The 13,181-nt window shown below is 44.2% G+C and overlaps 2 protein-coding genes across 2 annotated transcripts in view; both read right to left on the bottom strand.

Annotated features, from left to right (window-relative positions):
- Window positions 1-337: 337 nt before the first annotated feature.
- Window positions 338-13,181, bottom strand: part of LOC144587492 (uncharacterized) — a 34,631-nt gene continuing 21,787 nt past the window's right edge. Inside the window, 1 exon segment of the mRNA XM_078388295.1 lies at window positions 338-1,815. Coding sequence (XP_078244421.1) covers window positions 572-1,815 — 1,244 coding nt within the window. The 3' untranslated portion in view covers window positions 338-571.
- Window positions 1,949-12,704, bottom strand: LOC144587491 (zinc finger and SCAN domain-containing protein 21-like). The gene is made up of 4 exons (XM_078388293.1): window positions 10,797-12,704; window positions 10,173-10,299; window positions 6,508-6,572; window positions 1,949-2,322 (listed from the first exon to the last, which is right to left on the bottom strand). The coding sequence occupies exons 1-4, from the start codon at window positions 11,211-11,213 to the stop codon at window positions 2,263-2,265; spliced, it is 669 nt and encodes a 222-aa protein (XP_078244419.1). The 5' UTR covers window positions 11,214-12,704; the 3' UTR covers window positions 1,949-2,262.

The following is a 13,181-nucleotide window of genomic DNA, read 5'->3' as shown; positions in this document are numbered from 1 at the left end:
CCATTAAGAGCTGGCCTGGGGTTTACGATCACAAGCCGAGGCTTTTCCCTCCGTCCCCCCACCCTCACAACTATATCGGATGGGGACACAGGAACGGGCCTTCTCTGTGGCTGCTGCCAGACTTTGGAACTCCCTCCCACAGGAGGCCAAGCTGGCCCCATCTTTGATATCCTTCCATGACAAGGAAAAGACCTTCCTCTTCAGGCAAGCCTTCCCTCAGTAATTTAGCCACCTGTATTTGATTCTTAGATGGATTATTATTGTGCTTTCCAGTTTCAGCTTTTCCAATTCTCAAAGTGATTTTTCCCCTCCCTTTTAAATATTTGTACACATACAGTTCTTAGTTTTAAAATGGCCTTTTAATGAGATGCCTCTTTATATATATTTTTAGCTCTGTCTAATGATGTTATCCACTGTTGTACACTCATTGTTCCAAACTCTGAATACTTAGACTGTTGAATGCTGCCATCGGTGCTTTTGAAGGAGAAAGGTGCTATAGAAATATTGTAAAATAATAAATAAATGAATAAACTGAGCCAGGTGTTCCTCCATCTATGGATTCCTTTATACTTCAGACTTCGCCAAAACACATAAACTCCTTGCATTTGTATGGTTTCTCTCCAATGTGGAAACACTGATTACTCACAAGCTCTGAACTGTCAGCAAAACGTTTCCCATACTCCTAGCATTTCTGTGATTTCTCTCCAGTGTGCACACTCTTATGACTCACAAGATGTGAATTCCAAGCAAAAGATATCCCACACTCCTGGCATTTGTAGGGTTTCTCTCCTGTGTGGATCTTCATATGCCTCATAAGCTGTGAATTCTGAGCAAAAGATTTCCCGCAAGTCTGGCATTTGTAGGGTTTCTCTCCTTTGTGGATCCTCATATGATACACAAGGTGTGAATTCCAAGCAAAACATTTCCCACACTCCTGGCATTGGTAGGGTTTCTCTCCTGTGTGAACCCGCATATGACTCAGAAGGTGTGAATTCTGAGCAAAACATTTCCCGCACTCCTGGCATTGGTAGGGTTTCTCTCCTGTGTGAGTTCGCATATGTCTCATAAGCTGTGAAGTCCGAGCAAAACATTTACCACACTTCTTGCATTTGTAGGGTTTCTCTCCTTTGTGGATCCTCATATGACTCATAAGTGATGAATTCGAAGTGAAACATTTCCCACACTCCTGACATTTGTAGGGTTTCTCTCCTGTGTGAACTCGCATATGTCTCTGAAGGTGTGCATTCTGAGCAAAACATTTCCCACACGCCGGGCATTTGTATGGTTTCTGTCCTGTGTGAATTTGCATATGTCTCACAAGCTGTAAATTCCAAGCAAAAGATTTCCCACATTCTTGGCATTTGTAGGGTTTCTCTCTTGTGTGAACCCACATATGGCTGACAAGCTGTGAATTTTGAGCAAAACATTTCCCACACTCCTGGCACTTGTATGGTTTCTGTCCTGTGTGAATTCGCATATGTCTCACAAACTGTGAATTCCGAGCAAAACATTTCCCACACTGCTGGCATTTGTAGGGTTTCTCTTCTGTGTGAACCCACATATGACTGACAAGCTGTGAATTCTGAGCAAAAGATTTCCCACATGCCGGGCATTTGTATGGTTTCTGTCCTGTGTGAATTCGCATATGTCTCACAAGCTGTAAATTCCAAGCAAAAGATTTCCCACATTCTTGGCATTTGTAGGGTTTTTCTGCTGTGTGACCCCGCATATGACTGACAAGCTGTGAATTCTGAGCAAAACATTTCCCACACTCCTGGCATTTGTAGGGTTTCTCTCCTGTGTGAATTCGCATATGTCTCACAAACTGTGAATTCTGAGTAAAACATTTTCCACAGTCCTCACACTTGTATAGTTTCTCTCCCTTGTGGAACTTCATATGACCCACAAGCTGTGAATTCTGTACATACGATTTCCCACATTGCTGACATTTGTACTGTGTCTCTCCTGTGTGAATTCTCTTATGGTTCTTAAAGTTTGAACCATGAACAAAATATTTCCTACCTACTTGCCATTTGTACAGTTTTTCTCCTGTGGAAACTCTTCGATGGGTCAGAACACCTGCCTTGGAGTTTAAGCCTTTCCCAGACATTTTGCGGAAAAAGCTATTCTTTTCAGTGCAGCCCCTTCTGTGAACCATCTTTGCTACCATCAGAGGAAAATGTTTTCCGCACATGATGCATTTGTATGGCTTCTCTTGGATACAGGTTTCTTCTGTGTGGGTTCTCGGGTGTCCTGGAACCTCTAATTTCTGTGTACATGTCTTTTCATATCTGGGGTATACATTTTTCTCCCTCCATTTATCTGCAGGAAAGGACGACAAATGCAAAAAAGGCTGAACTAGAGAGATGAAATAATCTAGAAATGAAAAAAAGAGTGGGCGGTTTCTAAAGATGTGGATATTGAGGCAAGAAATCTCTAATGGAAAGACGAAATTGTCAGTCTTTGAAATACTATACAGTGGTGCCTCGCTTAACGAGCGCCCCATTTAACGATGAATCCGCATACCGATGTGGATTTTGCGATCGCTTTTGCGATCGCATTACGATGTTGACTATGGGGGGAAATCGCTTTGCGATTTTTCCCCATAGCCCAATTTTCCCCCAGCTGAGCGGTGGGAGCTTTGAAGCGTTGAATTACGTCAGAAAATGGAGATTTGGTCTTATGCTGAGCATGTGCTACTGCTGGTGAATGGGATCAGGTTAAGATTTGTGTTGCTGTGCTTTTGCATAACCTAAAGTAAATAAGGAAAACCAGCTGTCAAATAGTTTAATTCCACTATTTATCCTCCACACAACTAAAAGGGACCTCTCAATGGAGTCCAAATCAGACAAACCATTTCTAATTTAATATAGGCTTGAGCTGTAGATGGGCAGAGTTGCACAACAATCTCATCTGTCATTTCTATAAGCATGGGGAGGAGGTGGATGAAAGGAAATGTAAAATATAAGTAGCGTGGTATAGGTCTTATCACTGGCTGATAATGGTCTATATGTACTTGAATTAAATTTATGGTACATGAGTACACAAAGCTTTAAGTCTCTCCATTTGTTAAAGACAGTGGTAATGGTTCTTAATACCACTGTTGACTGCTGTTCACTTTACATGGTTCAAATGTTATTCTGTTATAGTTTATTAAATATTTTATTACACTATTTGGTTCAGAACATATTTCCCTGTTTTACTTTTCTAAAAATTATGTGCGTCTTAAGATCCGGTGCATCTTATGGAGCAAAAAATACGATAATTTCCCCATTGGAACGCATTAAATGGGTTTCAATGCATTCCAATGGAGAAAGGCTTTTTGCATGACAACGATTTTGCTTAACAGCGATTTTCCCGGAATGGATTATCGTCGTCATACGGGGCACCACTGTATTTTCCTGTTATTTTGATGGCTTTACTTTTATTTTCCATGGGATCACTGCAGCCAATTTGCCAACATTGCAGTGGCTAAAGTGATTTGGGACACCATTCTACCATGGAAACACTACTGTTGCTGTTATTGTTGCTAGTCGTTATTGCACTGGTAATGATGGAGATCAGTGTCAACCAGACAAGAAGAGAGCCTTACCAAGAGAGGATACCATTTGCCAGATCTCTTCCATGACCTCCTGGTGGAGGGCCCTCTGGTCAGGATCCAGCAGTGCCCACTCCTCCTGGGTGAAGTGCACGGCCACCTCCTCAAAGGTCACTGGACCCTAAAAATGGAAAAGAAAGAAGGCATTCTTTTTAGGATTAATAAAGATAACCTCCTCAATCCCAAGGAACAACTGAAGAGAAGTTGGTGGATCTAATACTGTAGGTTTCAACTTAATACTGGAGGGAACATTTACTAAGGGCTACCGCTACCAGTCACTTTGGCCAAATGCTCCCTCCAGGAAGAGAGGCCTCCAAACTGCTATTGCTGGGAAAGAACAGGGGGAGGGAAAGGGCTACTGGTGACCCACCGTCCCTCCTTGTCAGCTTCCTTGAGGCAACCAGGGACCCTCTATCAGCAACAGGATAATCAAAGCAGCCAGGCCTATAACAACGGAATGAGCCACAGCGATCATTAATGGGTCTCTCCAGGAGGGCAAGGTTCCTCTTGCCCTCAAGGAGACACTCATTATGCCCATTAGGAAGAAACCAAATTTGACGGTCGACAAAATCAGCAATTATAGGCCTGTCGCCAATGTTTCCTTCCTTAGCAAAGTGGTAGAGAGGATGGTTGCTGATCAGTTTCAGGAGCTTCTGGATGAAACTAACGCTATGGATCCATTTTAGTCGGGATTGAGGCCGCGCCACGGTACAGAAACAGCACTGGTCGCACTGTTGGATGACCTGTTGAGGGAGGCCGACAGGGGCAATATGTCCTCGTTGGTCCTCCTCGATATCTCAGCCACCTTTGATACCGTCGACCACGGTATCCTCCTGGGGAGGCTCTCTGAGCTGGGAATTGGTGGCCTGATGTTTGTCTGGCTCCGTTCCTTCTCGGAGGACCTTTCCCAGAGAGTACAGTTTGGGGAGAATGTCTCGGCCCCATGGAGTCTCAACTGTGGGGTTCCACAGGGGTCGATTATCTCCCCAATGCTGTTTAATATCTATATGAGGCCGCTGGGTGGGGTCATCAGAGGTTGTGGGGCTTCGTGCCATCAGAATGCTGATGACACCCAGCTTTACATCTCCTTTTCACCTACTTCAGTGGATGCCGTTCTGTCCCTTCAGCGCTGCCTGGAGGCCGTACTGCAATGGGTGCAGCTGAATGGATTGAGGTTGAACCCGGACAAGACAGAGGTCTTGAGGGTGGGTGGCCCCCCCATAGGCGGTTTGGGAGACTCCCTCTCTTTTGGGGGGGTGTCTCTCACCACACGGAGTGAGGCCCGCAGCTTGGGGATACATCTGGACCCGGCACTTACCATGGAAACCCAGGTGGCGTCCGTGGCCCACTCTGCCTATTTTCATTTGTGGCGGATTGCCCAACTGCGACCCTACCTTGATGGGGGGCCCTCACTACTCCCATCCACGCACTCGTAATCTCACGATTAGACCACTGCAATGCGCTCTACATGAGGCTACCTTTGAGATTGATGCGGAAGCTTTAAATGGTGCAGAACGCGGTGGCCAGACTTCTTAGTGGGGTGAGAAAACACCACCATATCTCTCCCATTCTGGCTGCCTTACACTGGCTGCCCATTCGCTTCCGCATCGACTTCAAAGTGTTAATGATGACGTATAAAGCCCTAAACGGGTTGGGACCTCGGTATTTGGCAGATCGCCTTCTCCCACCCATATCTATTCGAATTACTCAGCATAGCCGGGAGGGTCGGTTGAGGGGCCTAACGCCGAGAGAGGCCCGGAAAGAAAGAAACCGGGCCTTCTCCGCAGTGGTGCCTCGACTACGGAACCGCCTTCCATCAGAGATCTGCCTGGCTCCCTCACTGGGTGTTTTTAAAGAGCCATTTAAAAACTTGGCTCTTCAGGCAGGCTTTCCCTCATGTCAGTTCCTGAATTCTATCTTTCTGTTCTTGGATTCCCCATCTTGATCATGCTATATTATTGTTCAAATGATTTTTATGATTATGAATGATGTTTATTTTTGATTGTGATGTTTTTATTGTTATTTAATGATTTTACAATTTTGTAAGCCGCCCCGAGTAGACGCTGTCTAGGGGGGCAGGGTATAAATCGAATGAATAAATAAATACATAAATGCTAGAATAATTCGGGCTTTGGGAGGAGAGATGGGAAAGTAATTCCTGGTGTCTCCACCTTCACTTTTGGAAAACCTCAAACAACCCAATACTTGTGGGCTGCCTTCCTCCCGGGGAAGTGACTCAAGGCAGCTCACCATGGGGAAAACGTAGAGTCAAAAACAGCATAAATTATACACTAAAAAGGAATTAACTATGATTAAAAATACCTTAAAGAATTAAACACACACACACACACACACTACACTCTCACTCATTCTCTCTGCCGCATTAAGTGTCATACACTGTTCTGTTTCAAAAATATAATAGTAGTACATTAAATAAGCAGTTAAAGAAACCACAGAAACTCTAAGAAGCATGAATTGTAAGCATAATATATGTCAGAGTATAGAAATTTTATAAGCCTGAACCTGTATATGTGTTTCATTAGCGAGCTGCCATTGTGCACAGATGTGAGAGTGCTGAATCACTCTGGACATGATGTAATGACTTGAAACCAGGAGAAGACCAGGTGCAAAGCATGAAGTCATCTGTTTTCTGATTGGACAAAATATGTTTGCTTCTTTCTCTTCCTCCACTATCACTTGCTGCCACGCATGCTGTCCGTTTGTATAAAGAGTTCCTGCTGTGCTGTTAAGATACCTGCCTGTATATAACTGTAAATACGTGTAAATACAACTGTCTTGCAACAAAGAAGAACTGGTAAAGTGTCTTCAATAACTCTGCGTATTTTACTGTTGCCAAAACCCTAACAAAATACAGTATATAATCGAAATACGCAAGGCATTTGTCCTACCAGATCGGCTGCTCCATGGCAAGGAAGAGTTGAAGGACTACATGTCGTTGGCCTCGCTCTGGCCCCTGCGGGAGAGACAAAAGAGTCGAGGAGCCAGTCCTAGAAGCTCCTCTCAAGAGAAGATCATAATCCTAACAACGTGGACCAAAAACTAAACTCTTAATTTAGCACCTGAGGATTCAGTTCACATACTAAAAATTCTGCCATTTCAGGAAACTGTGCATGAATGATATTCCAAGAGGGAGGAAGACTCAGACTTTTTATATTTGTTTTTTATTGAGTAAAAGAATTTCTCTAACAATTAAAAAAATCAAATGTTATGATTTTTCCATTTTTCCAGATACTAGAGTTTAACTGCTGCGCCAGAATTTTTCTTTTATTCTGGATCATCTTTTTCTTTATTTATTACCACCCTTTTTCAGGAGATAAAAACAAACAAACCAAGTTCTGTCTTTCTTTGTTTTAACCCACACTGTAGAAAATGAATGGAAAATCTGGTGGGGGTGTTCCTTGTCTCCCTCCACCTGCTGTGAAACCATTGCCTTCCTCTGTGTTTCTTTCCCCCTCTCCACCCCATGATACCTACCTTCTTCCTAAACGTTAAGCTCAATTCTTCAAACATTAGCTGTAGAGAGTACACGTGGCTAGGAAAAGAGAGACCGGCATCTCAAAAGGTATATAGGATAAATAACAGAAAAACGAGTACCACTCATTGAAGCATGCAAGGCTATACAGTGGTACCTCACTTAACGATGTTAATTCGTACCAGCGAAATCGCTGTAAAGCTAAAATGTTGTAAAGCAAAATAAAAAACCCATTGAAACGTATTAAAACCCGGTTAATGCATTCCAATGTGCTAAAAACTCACAATCCAGTGAAGACCCTCCATAGGGTCGGACATTTTCAGTGCTTATACAGTGAGGAATCCGTCCAGAAACACAGCGGGGAGCCATTTTGAGCACCCAGCGGCCATTTTGAAAACCCGACGATCAGCTGTTTTGATCCTCGTAATGTGAAGAATCGGTTCCCGAAGCAGGGAACCGATCTTCGCAAAGCGAAAAAAAAAACCATTTAAAACATTGTTTTTGATCGCAACTGTGATCGCAAAAACATCGTCGTGAAGTGGATTCATTGGTATACGGAGTAATCGTTAAGCGGGCCACGACTGTATACAGAGGTATGTCAGTATCTCTCCAATCCTAAATTTATTTTTCCTTGTGGAAAGGTATGTCTACCCTGGAAGAGTCAACTTCCTTTCTGATCCCACAAGGTTATCAGGTCTGGAGGTTTTGTGCGAGAGCTGAAGAAGGGGTTAAAGCACTGGGGTGCTGCAACCTGACAGCTAAACTACTGCTTGCTTAGGAACTTCTTCTTTTTTATTTGAAGGTGATGTGAAACATCATTTTATTTACATTAGCCATAGGTCTTAGAAAGATAAATAAACGAAAACATCCTTCAGTCTAGACTCTAGAGAGACTATGGTAATGTGCTCTGAATAGAGGTCCTGGAACAGCGTCTATTGTGGCTGAGAAGGCCAATATGTGACTGACAGTCCCTTCCACACAGAAGACAAATCCAATCTGTCTCCTGTCCAGTTCCCTGATTTTGCTGCTTTCAGGACTGCCACCTTGCCTCTGCCTTCTGGACAAGGGTCTCTTCAAAATGGGAGAGGCCGTGATGCATCGCCTGCCTCCAGGCTGAACGCTCAGATGTCAAGGTTTCCCATCTGTTGAGGTCCATTCCTAAGGCCTTCGGATACCACTTGCACATCTCCTTGTATCACCTCTAAATTTTTGTTGGAGTACAATTGTAATTCAAATCAAGGAGGGTGTATTAGTGTCAGTGCCAGACATAAATGATCACTTTCTGTAATACGTATTATCAGTTTCAAATTGGGCAAATATATTAATACGCAGAATGCAAGATTGCTATGTAGATCACACTGCCACCCCTCTTAGTGAAATGAGTACATTCTCCAGAACCGTCTCCCTTCATAAAGCCATTTAATATTAGGAGATCCCTCTTTTTTCTGAACTGAGTAAAGCAATATCGTGCATAATTCCATATTTTATCTTTGGATTGTCGACAACTTACGCCCAATATATAATCATCTGAATCTAATAACCCAATGAAAGTGGGGATATAAAGTTTCCTCATTAGCACCTAAGTGTACATTGAAATCCTCTGCAATAATGAATATTGCCTTAGGATATAGAGATTTGGAACTAAGCTGATGTGGATGGCTCCAAGTTAGAAATCAGGATGCAAAGGCCTCCTTTAGAGCGACCTCCTCTGGAGCTGGAATCAGGTTTTGATAAATAGCTTACAAAACCGTTTAGCTCCAACTCTTCCTTCTCCCAGGTCTCCTGGCAGAGTCCTGTGTCATATTCCCTGATAAAGCTTTGAAAAGAGGGGTCCACCACCTTCCGCCACCATTGATGGATTGTCATTCAGAAGCAGATGGATCCGTTCTTAGATTTATTGTGTCTGAGTGTTCTCTGTCCCAGTGAAGTTTCTCGTGGTCATTTAATCCTCCCTTCCTTGCCCTTATTTCTATCACGTGGCCCTTTAAAAGCTCAAATCTCTTAATTAGGGCATTTTGAACTTCATAAAGTAAAGAGACGGTCCAAGAGGTTCCTCTCATCAGGATCCAAGGGTTCTGTGGGTTCTTTTGCCCACTCCATTGGCGGCTGGGGATCATTCTCTACCAATTCTATAGCATTGGGGGGGGGTATTCCAGATGGATATTTCCAATGTGCCAGTAGTGTCCAGATCAATTGAATGCGTGCTATGGTTTTCTATACCTTGAATGCTTTTAGCATCATCTGGGCTGCAAAGACCCAGTGGCAGAGGGGGAGCACAGTTCTCAAAAACGCTTACGTACAACAGACACACCTGTCTCAGTCAGGGCATCTTTCGATTCAGACACCCTGGCCTTTGAGGTCTTCCTGGGTGTCTCCTTCCTATTGCCTTCTTGCAGACTCACATATTTGTCTCCCTGCTGCTGTTGAACTCCCCTTTCCTATGTTTCAGAAACTTTTCTGTTCATGCTGGGAGTTCAATCCAGGGATAGACGATTTATATGGTGTCTCTTTCCCTGATCAGATTAAAAAGCATTTCTTGATTAAACGGATGAATTCTTTGGACCTCTTACGGCAACGCCTACGTATTAATGTCAGAAACCATGATCTCAACATCAGTGAGAATCACAGCCGGAGTTTGACCAAAAGGCTCTATATAAAAAATGACATAAAACCCACGTGGAAATGAGTTAGACCAAACTGTTGAGCTATAAACACTATATAAAAAGTGAGTTACATAAAAATGTAGGGTGATAGAGTAGCAAAAAGAGATGCTACTACCACACCCTATCAGAACCGGAACCACTCTCCCAATCCAAAATTTACACCTGAGAGGTTTTCCGTTTCAGATGGGAAAAATGCATCTTTTCACACATGGTCTCCTGGACAGAAACAAAGGAAATGGCTGCTATATAATAGGTCTCGGAAAACTGAAAAACTAAAGAGGCTTGGTTTGAAGTATAGAAAGAACAAAAGAAGAATATCACTCCATCCCCAGCTAAAAAGTCAGGGAGAAAACATACACAGGCCCGTCTTTCCTTTCCCACATTAAAAAACACACAACTTTCTAGCACAAAATCTTACCTATAAAGCTGACACCTTCTTCGTTCCCTTGATTGATCTCTTCCTGTTGAGGATCCTGTTTACTGTCTTGCTGAGGTTCCTCTGCTCTGCGGAAATCGGGCTGATTTTCTACAGAGAGATTTCCCAACTGAGGATCCGTGACATTCAGTGAGAAGGGAGAAAAGAAAACAAAGAGGAAAAGATCTCAGCGGATGAGAAAGGGACCTGGAAGAGAAGAAACATCTTCCACAGATTTTCTAAGAAAAACATTTGAGAATTGGTAAAATTTGTAGGATTTCTTTCCTCATTTTCTTGACGCTTTGGAGTAGAAAAGGCCATCCCCGCTGGAACCGACCGAAAGGCATCATATTGTGTCATTGCACCTACAACAGGGCTGGATTGAGTGCAGTGCCATAGGAAAACTATGCAAATGAGGAGGATGCACGCTGTTTTAAAGTGGAAGAGGGTCTCCCCAATTTTGGGGACGCGTATTCAGCTTCAAAATAAAATGAACACGGACCCCACATCTTCCTTTCAAGGACCAGAAAGAATAAATTCCAGCAGAACAGCCTCAAACAGGGAGCGTGTGCAGGGGTCATGGGCTCCCCATTTCGATTCTAAGGCCCTGGCATGGATTGCTCTCACCTCTAGCTCTTCCTGCTTTCTCTCTTCTGCCTGACTCAGACCCAGGAAACCTTCTGCCAGCGACACCGCCTGGGAAGTGGTCTCGGCTCCACATTCTCTCACCCAGCTCGACATCTCCAGGGGGAGGACGGCCAGGAACTGCTCCAAGATGACCAGGTCCAGGATCTGAGCCTTTGTGTGTCGCTCTGGCTTGAGCCACTGACGGCAAAGGTGGTGGAGTCGGGTACAAACCTCTCGAGGACCATCAGCCTCCTCGTAGGAGAATTTCCTGAATTTCTGGCACTGCATATCAGAGCTGGGCATCTCCTCATCTAGGACCTTCTCCACCGTTCTTTCAGAGCATGTCTGAAGGCTTGTTACCTGGATAACATTTGGGTGTCTTCCAGCTCTGGGGAGGGGTGTGTGTTGGTCTGCCATTTTACTCTTTACTCAACAATACTTCCAACGCAGTCTTCGAACCACTGTCGTCCTGCTGAGCAAATAAATTCCTTAACAGACGACATGACTGAAGCTCTGCAAAGCAAAGACACTCCCAAGTGAGCATGTGCCAGACCAAAAAAAAATGCTACAAAGGGAAACCAACCAAGTATCATCTCCAACAGGGAAGACAGAAGGATGGGGCTCTTGTCCGTTCACCTGAGAGGAACAGACCAATGGGCTTGAGATCGTCAGAGACGCAGTAGTGGGGCCATCTTCCCTTTTTTCCTGATCCCTTTCTAACTATTCAGATTCATTCTTCACCTTAAGCCAAAACATAAGCCTTTCCTCTGACTTTCTTTTATACTTTGCTGCCTTAATATTAGGTGTTCACAGAGCTCCTTTTGATGTGGAAAAAAATCCTCAGGCAACCATTGCTTGGCTTTTAAAAGGCTAGGCATCAATCAAAGCAGTGCCTCCGTTCAGATCATCTACACAATCTTGTGAAACACTCACTTGTATTTTGGTTTCTTACAGTCATTGTTTTACATTCAATTGGTTTTGAAAAATAATCTCATAAAAATATTCCCTGCTTATTCAGGAAGAGATCTTTAGCAGGTGACTGTTCTACTACATATTTCACCAGGTACGAGTTCATTTATTTCATTTTTATTCATTAAATTTATACCCATTTAGACTGAAGTCTATTCTGGGCGGCTAGTCTAATTTCCTGGCTAGAACAGGACAAATCTGCATCAAACAGAATCCTTTACATAGACAGCTCATAATTTCCCTCCTGTATTTATTAATTATTTTATTTATTATTTAAAATAATTTTATCCAATCTATGTGCTTAAATAGGATCCAAGGTGATTTACATCACGAAAAAGAATATTTAGAAGCAACAACAGTAAGTATCCACAGACCTTTTAAAAATGGAACAAAGAATAGATTAAAGATTGTAAATCAAACCCAAGACTAAAAAGACATTTCAAAGCCATAAGAATCCCTCGAAAGGTCCCTCTCAGACCCACCAGTCAGTCCCTCAAGGAAAGCCTGCCTGGAGAGGATGGCCTTCATCCCCCTGTGGAAGGTCAGCCAAGAGGGAACCAGCCTCGTATCCCAGGCGAGGGAATCCCAGAGTTTCGGGATCTCATGAGTTGTTGGCTGAAGGTGTCCTCCATTAAATGGGGGGGGGGGCCACCAAGCGCCACCCTTTCGCCCTCCAAGGGAGGCAAACAGGGGAACCTTCTCCCCCCCTGGAAGTGGCTCGGAAGGTGCAGGATCAGCCCTTTTGTGGGCAGGAGAGGTGGAAGGAGGGGGTGGTGGTGGATGTGGCCCTTCAGGCAGCAGAAAGGCTTGGGCCGCAAACAGCCCTTGCTTGGGGGCTCCCCTCTGGCTGCCTCTCCTGCCCGGTCTTGGGGGGGGGCTTCCCTTCCCTCGGATGGCCTCGGAGTTGGGGGGCCCTTCCCTCCTTCTCTCCCCCTCCCGCCCCTCCCCTCCCTCCCAGTCTCCCCCAGTTCCCTCCCCCCTCCAACCCCGACTCACCCTCCCTCCTTCTTGCAAGGCGTTCCTCGGATCCCAGGCAGCCTTTCTAGCAGCCGAAGGCCCGCTTTCTGTCCGGAAGAAGTAAAAGAAGACCGGAAGGGACGCTTTTTCAAATGGGACCGTTTCTATGGGGACTGGCTCCGCTCCCTCTTCCAAGTTTCCCTTCTAGGAATAGAGACTCTGTGTGTTTAACTCTTCGCTTCCGGATACCCTGAAATAGGGCCAGGGAAGCATCATTGGCACCGGGCGGAGGTTTGGTTAACAAAATTAACTAGTAGTCCCTCTTTATAAAACTGAATGTAGGAAAGAAGCTGGCAACCTGTGACCCTTACGTTATTAGTATGGAAATCTTAATATAGCAATTTACATGATCCAAAGCAGCATGGATTGACTGGTGGGAGATCATGTCAAAATAATCTT

The sequence above is a fragment of the Pogona vitticeps genome, chromosome 2, assembly GCF_051106095.1.
Source record: "Pogona vitticeps strain Pit_001003342236 chromosome 2, PviZW2.1, whole genome shotgun sequence".
In the NCBI taxonomy this organism is placed as follows: domain Eukaryota; kingdom Metazoa; phylum Chordata; class Lepidosauria; order Squamata; family Agamidae; genus Pogona; species Pogona vitticeps.
This window is presented reverse-complemented; position numbering and strand designations above follow the sequence as displayed.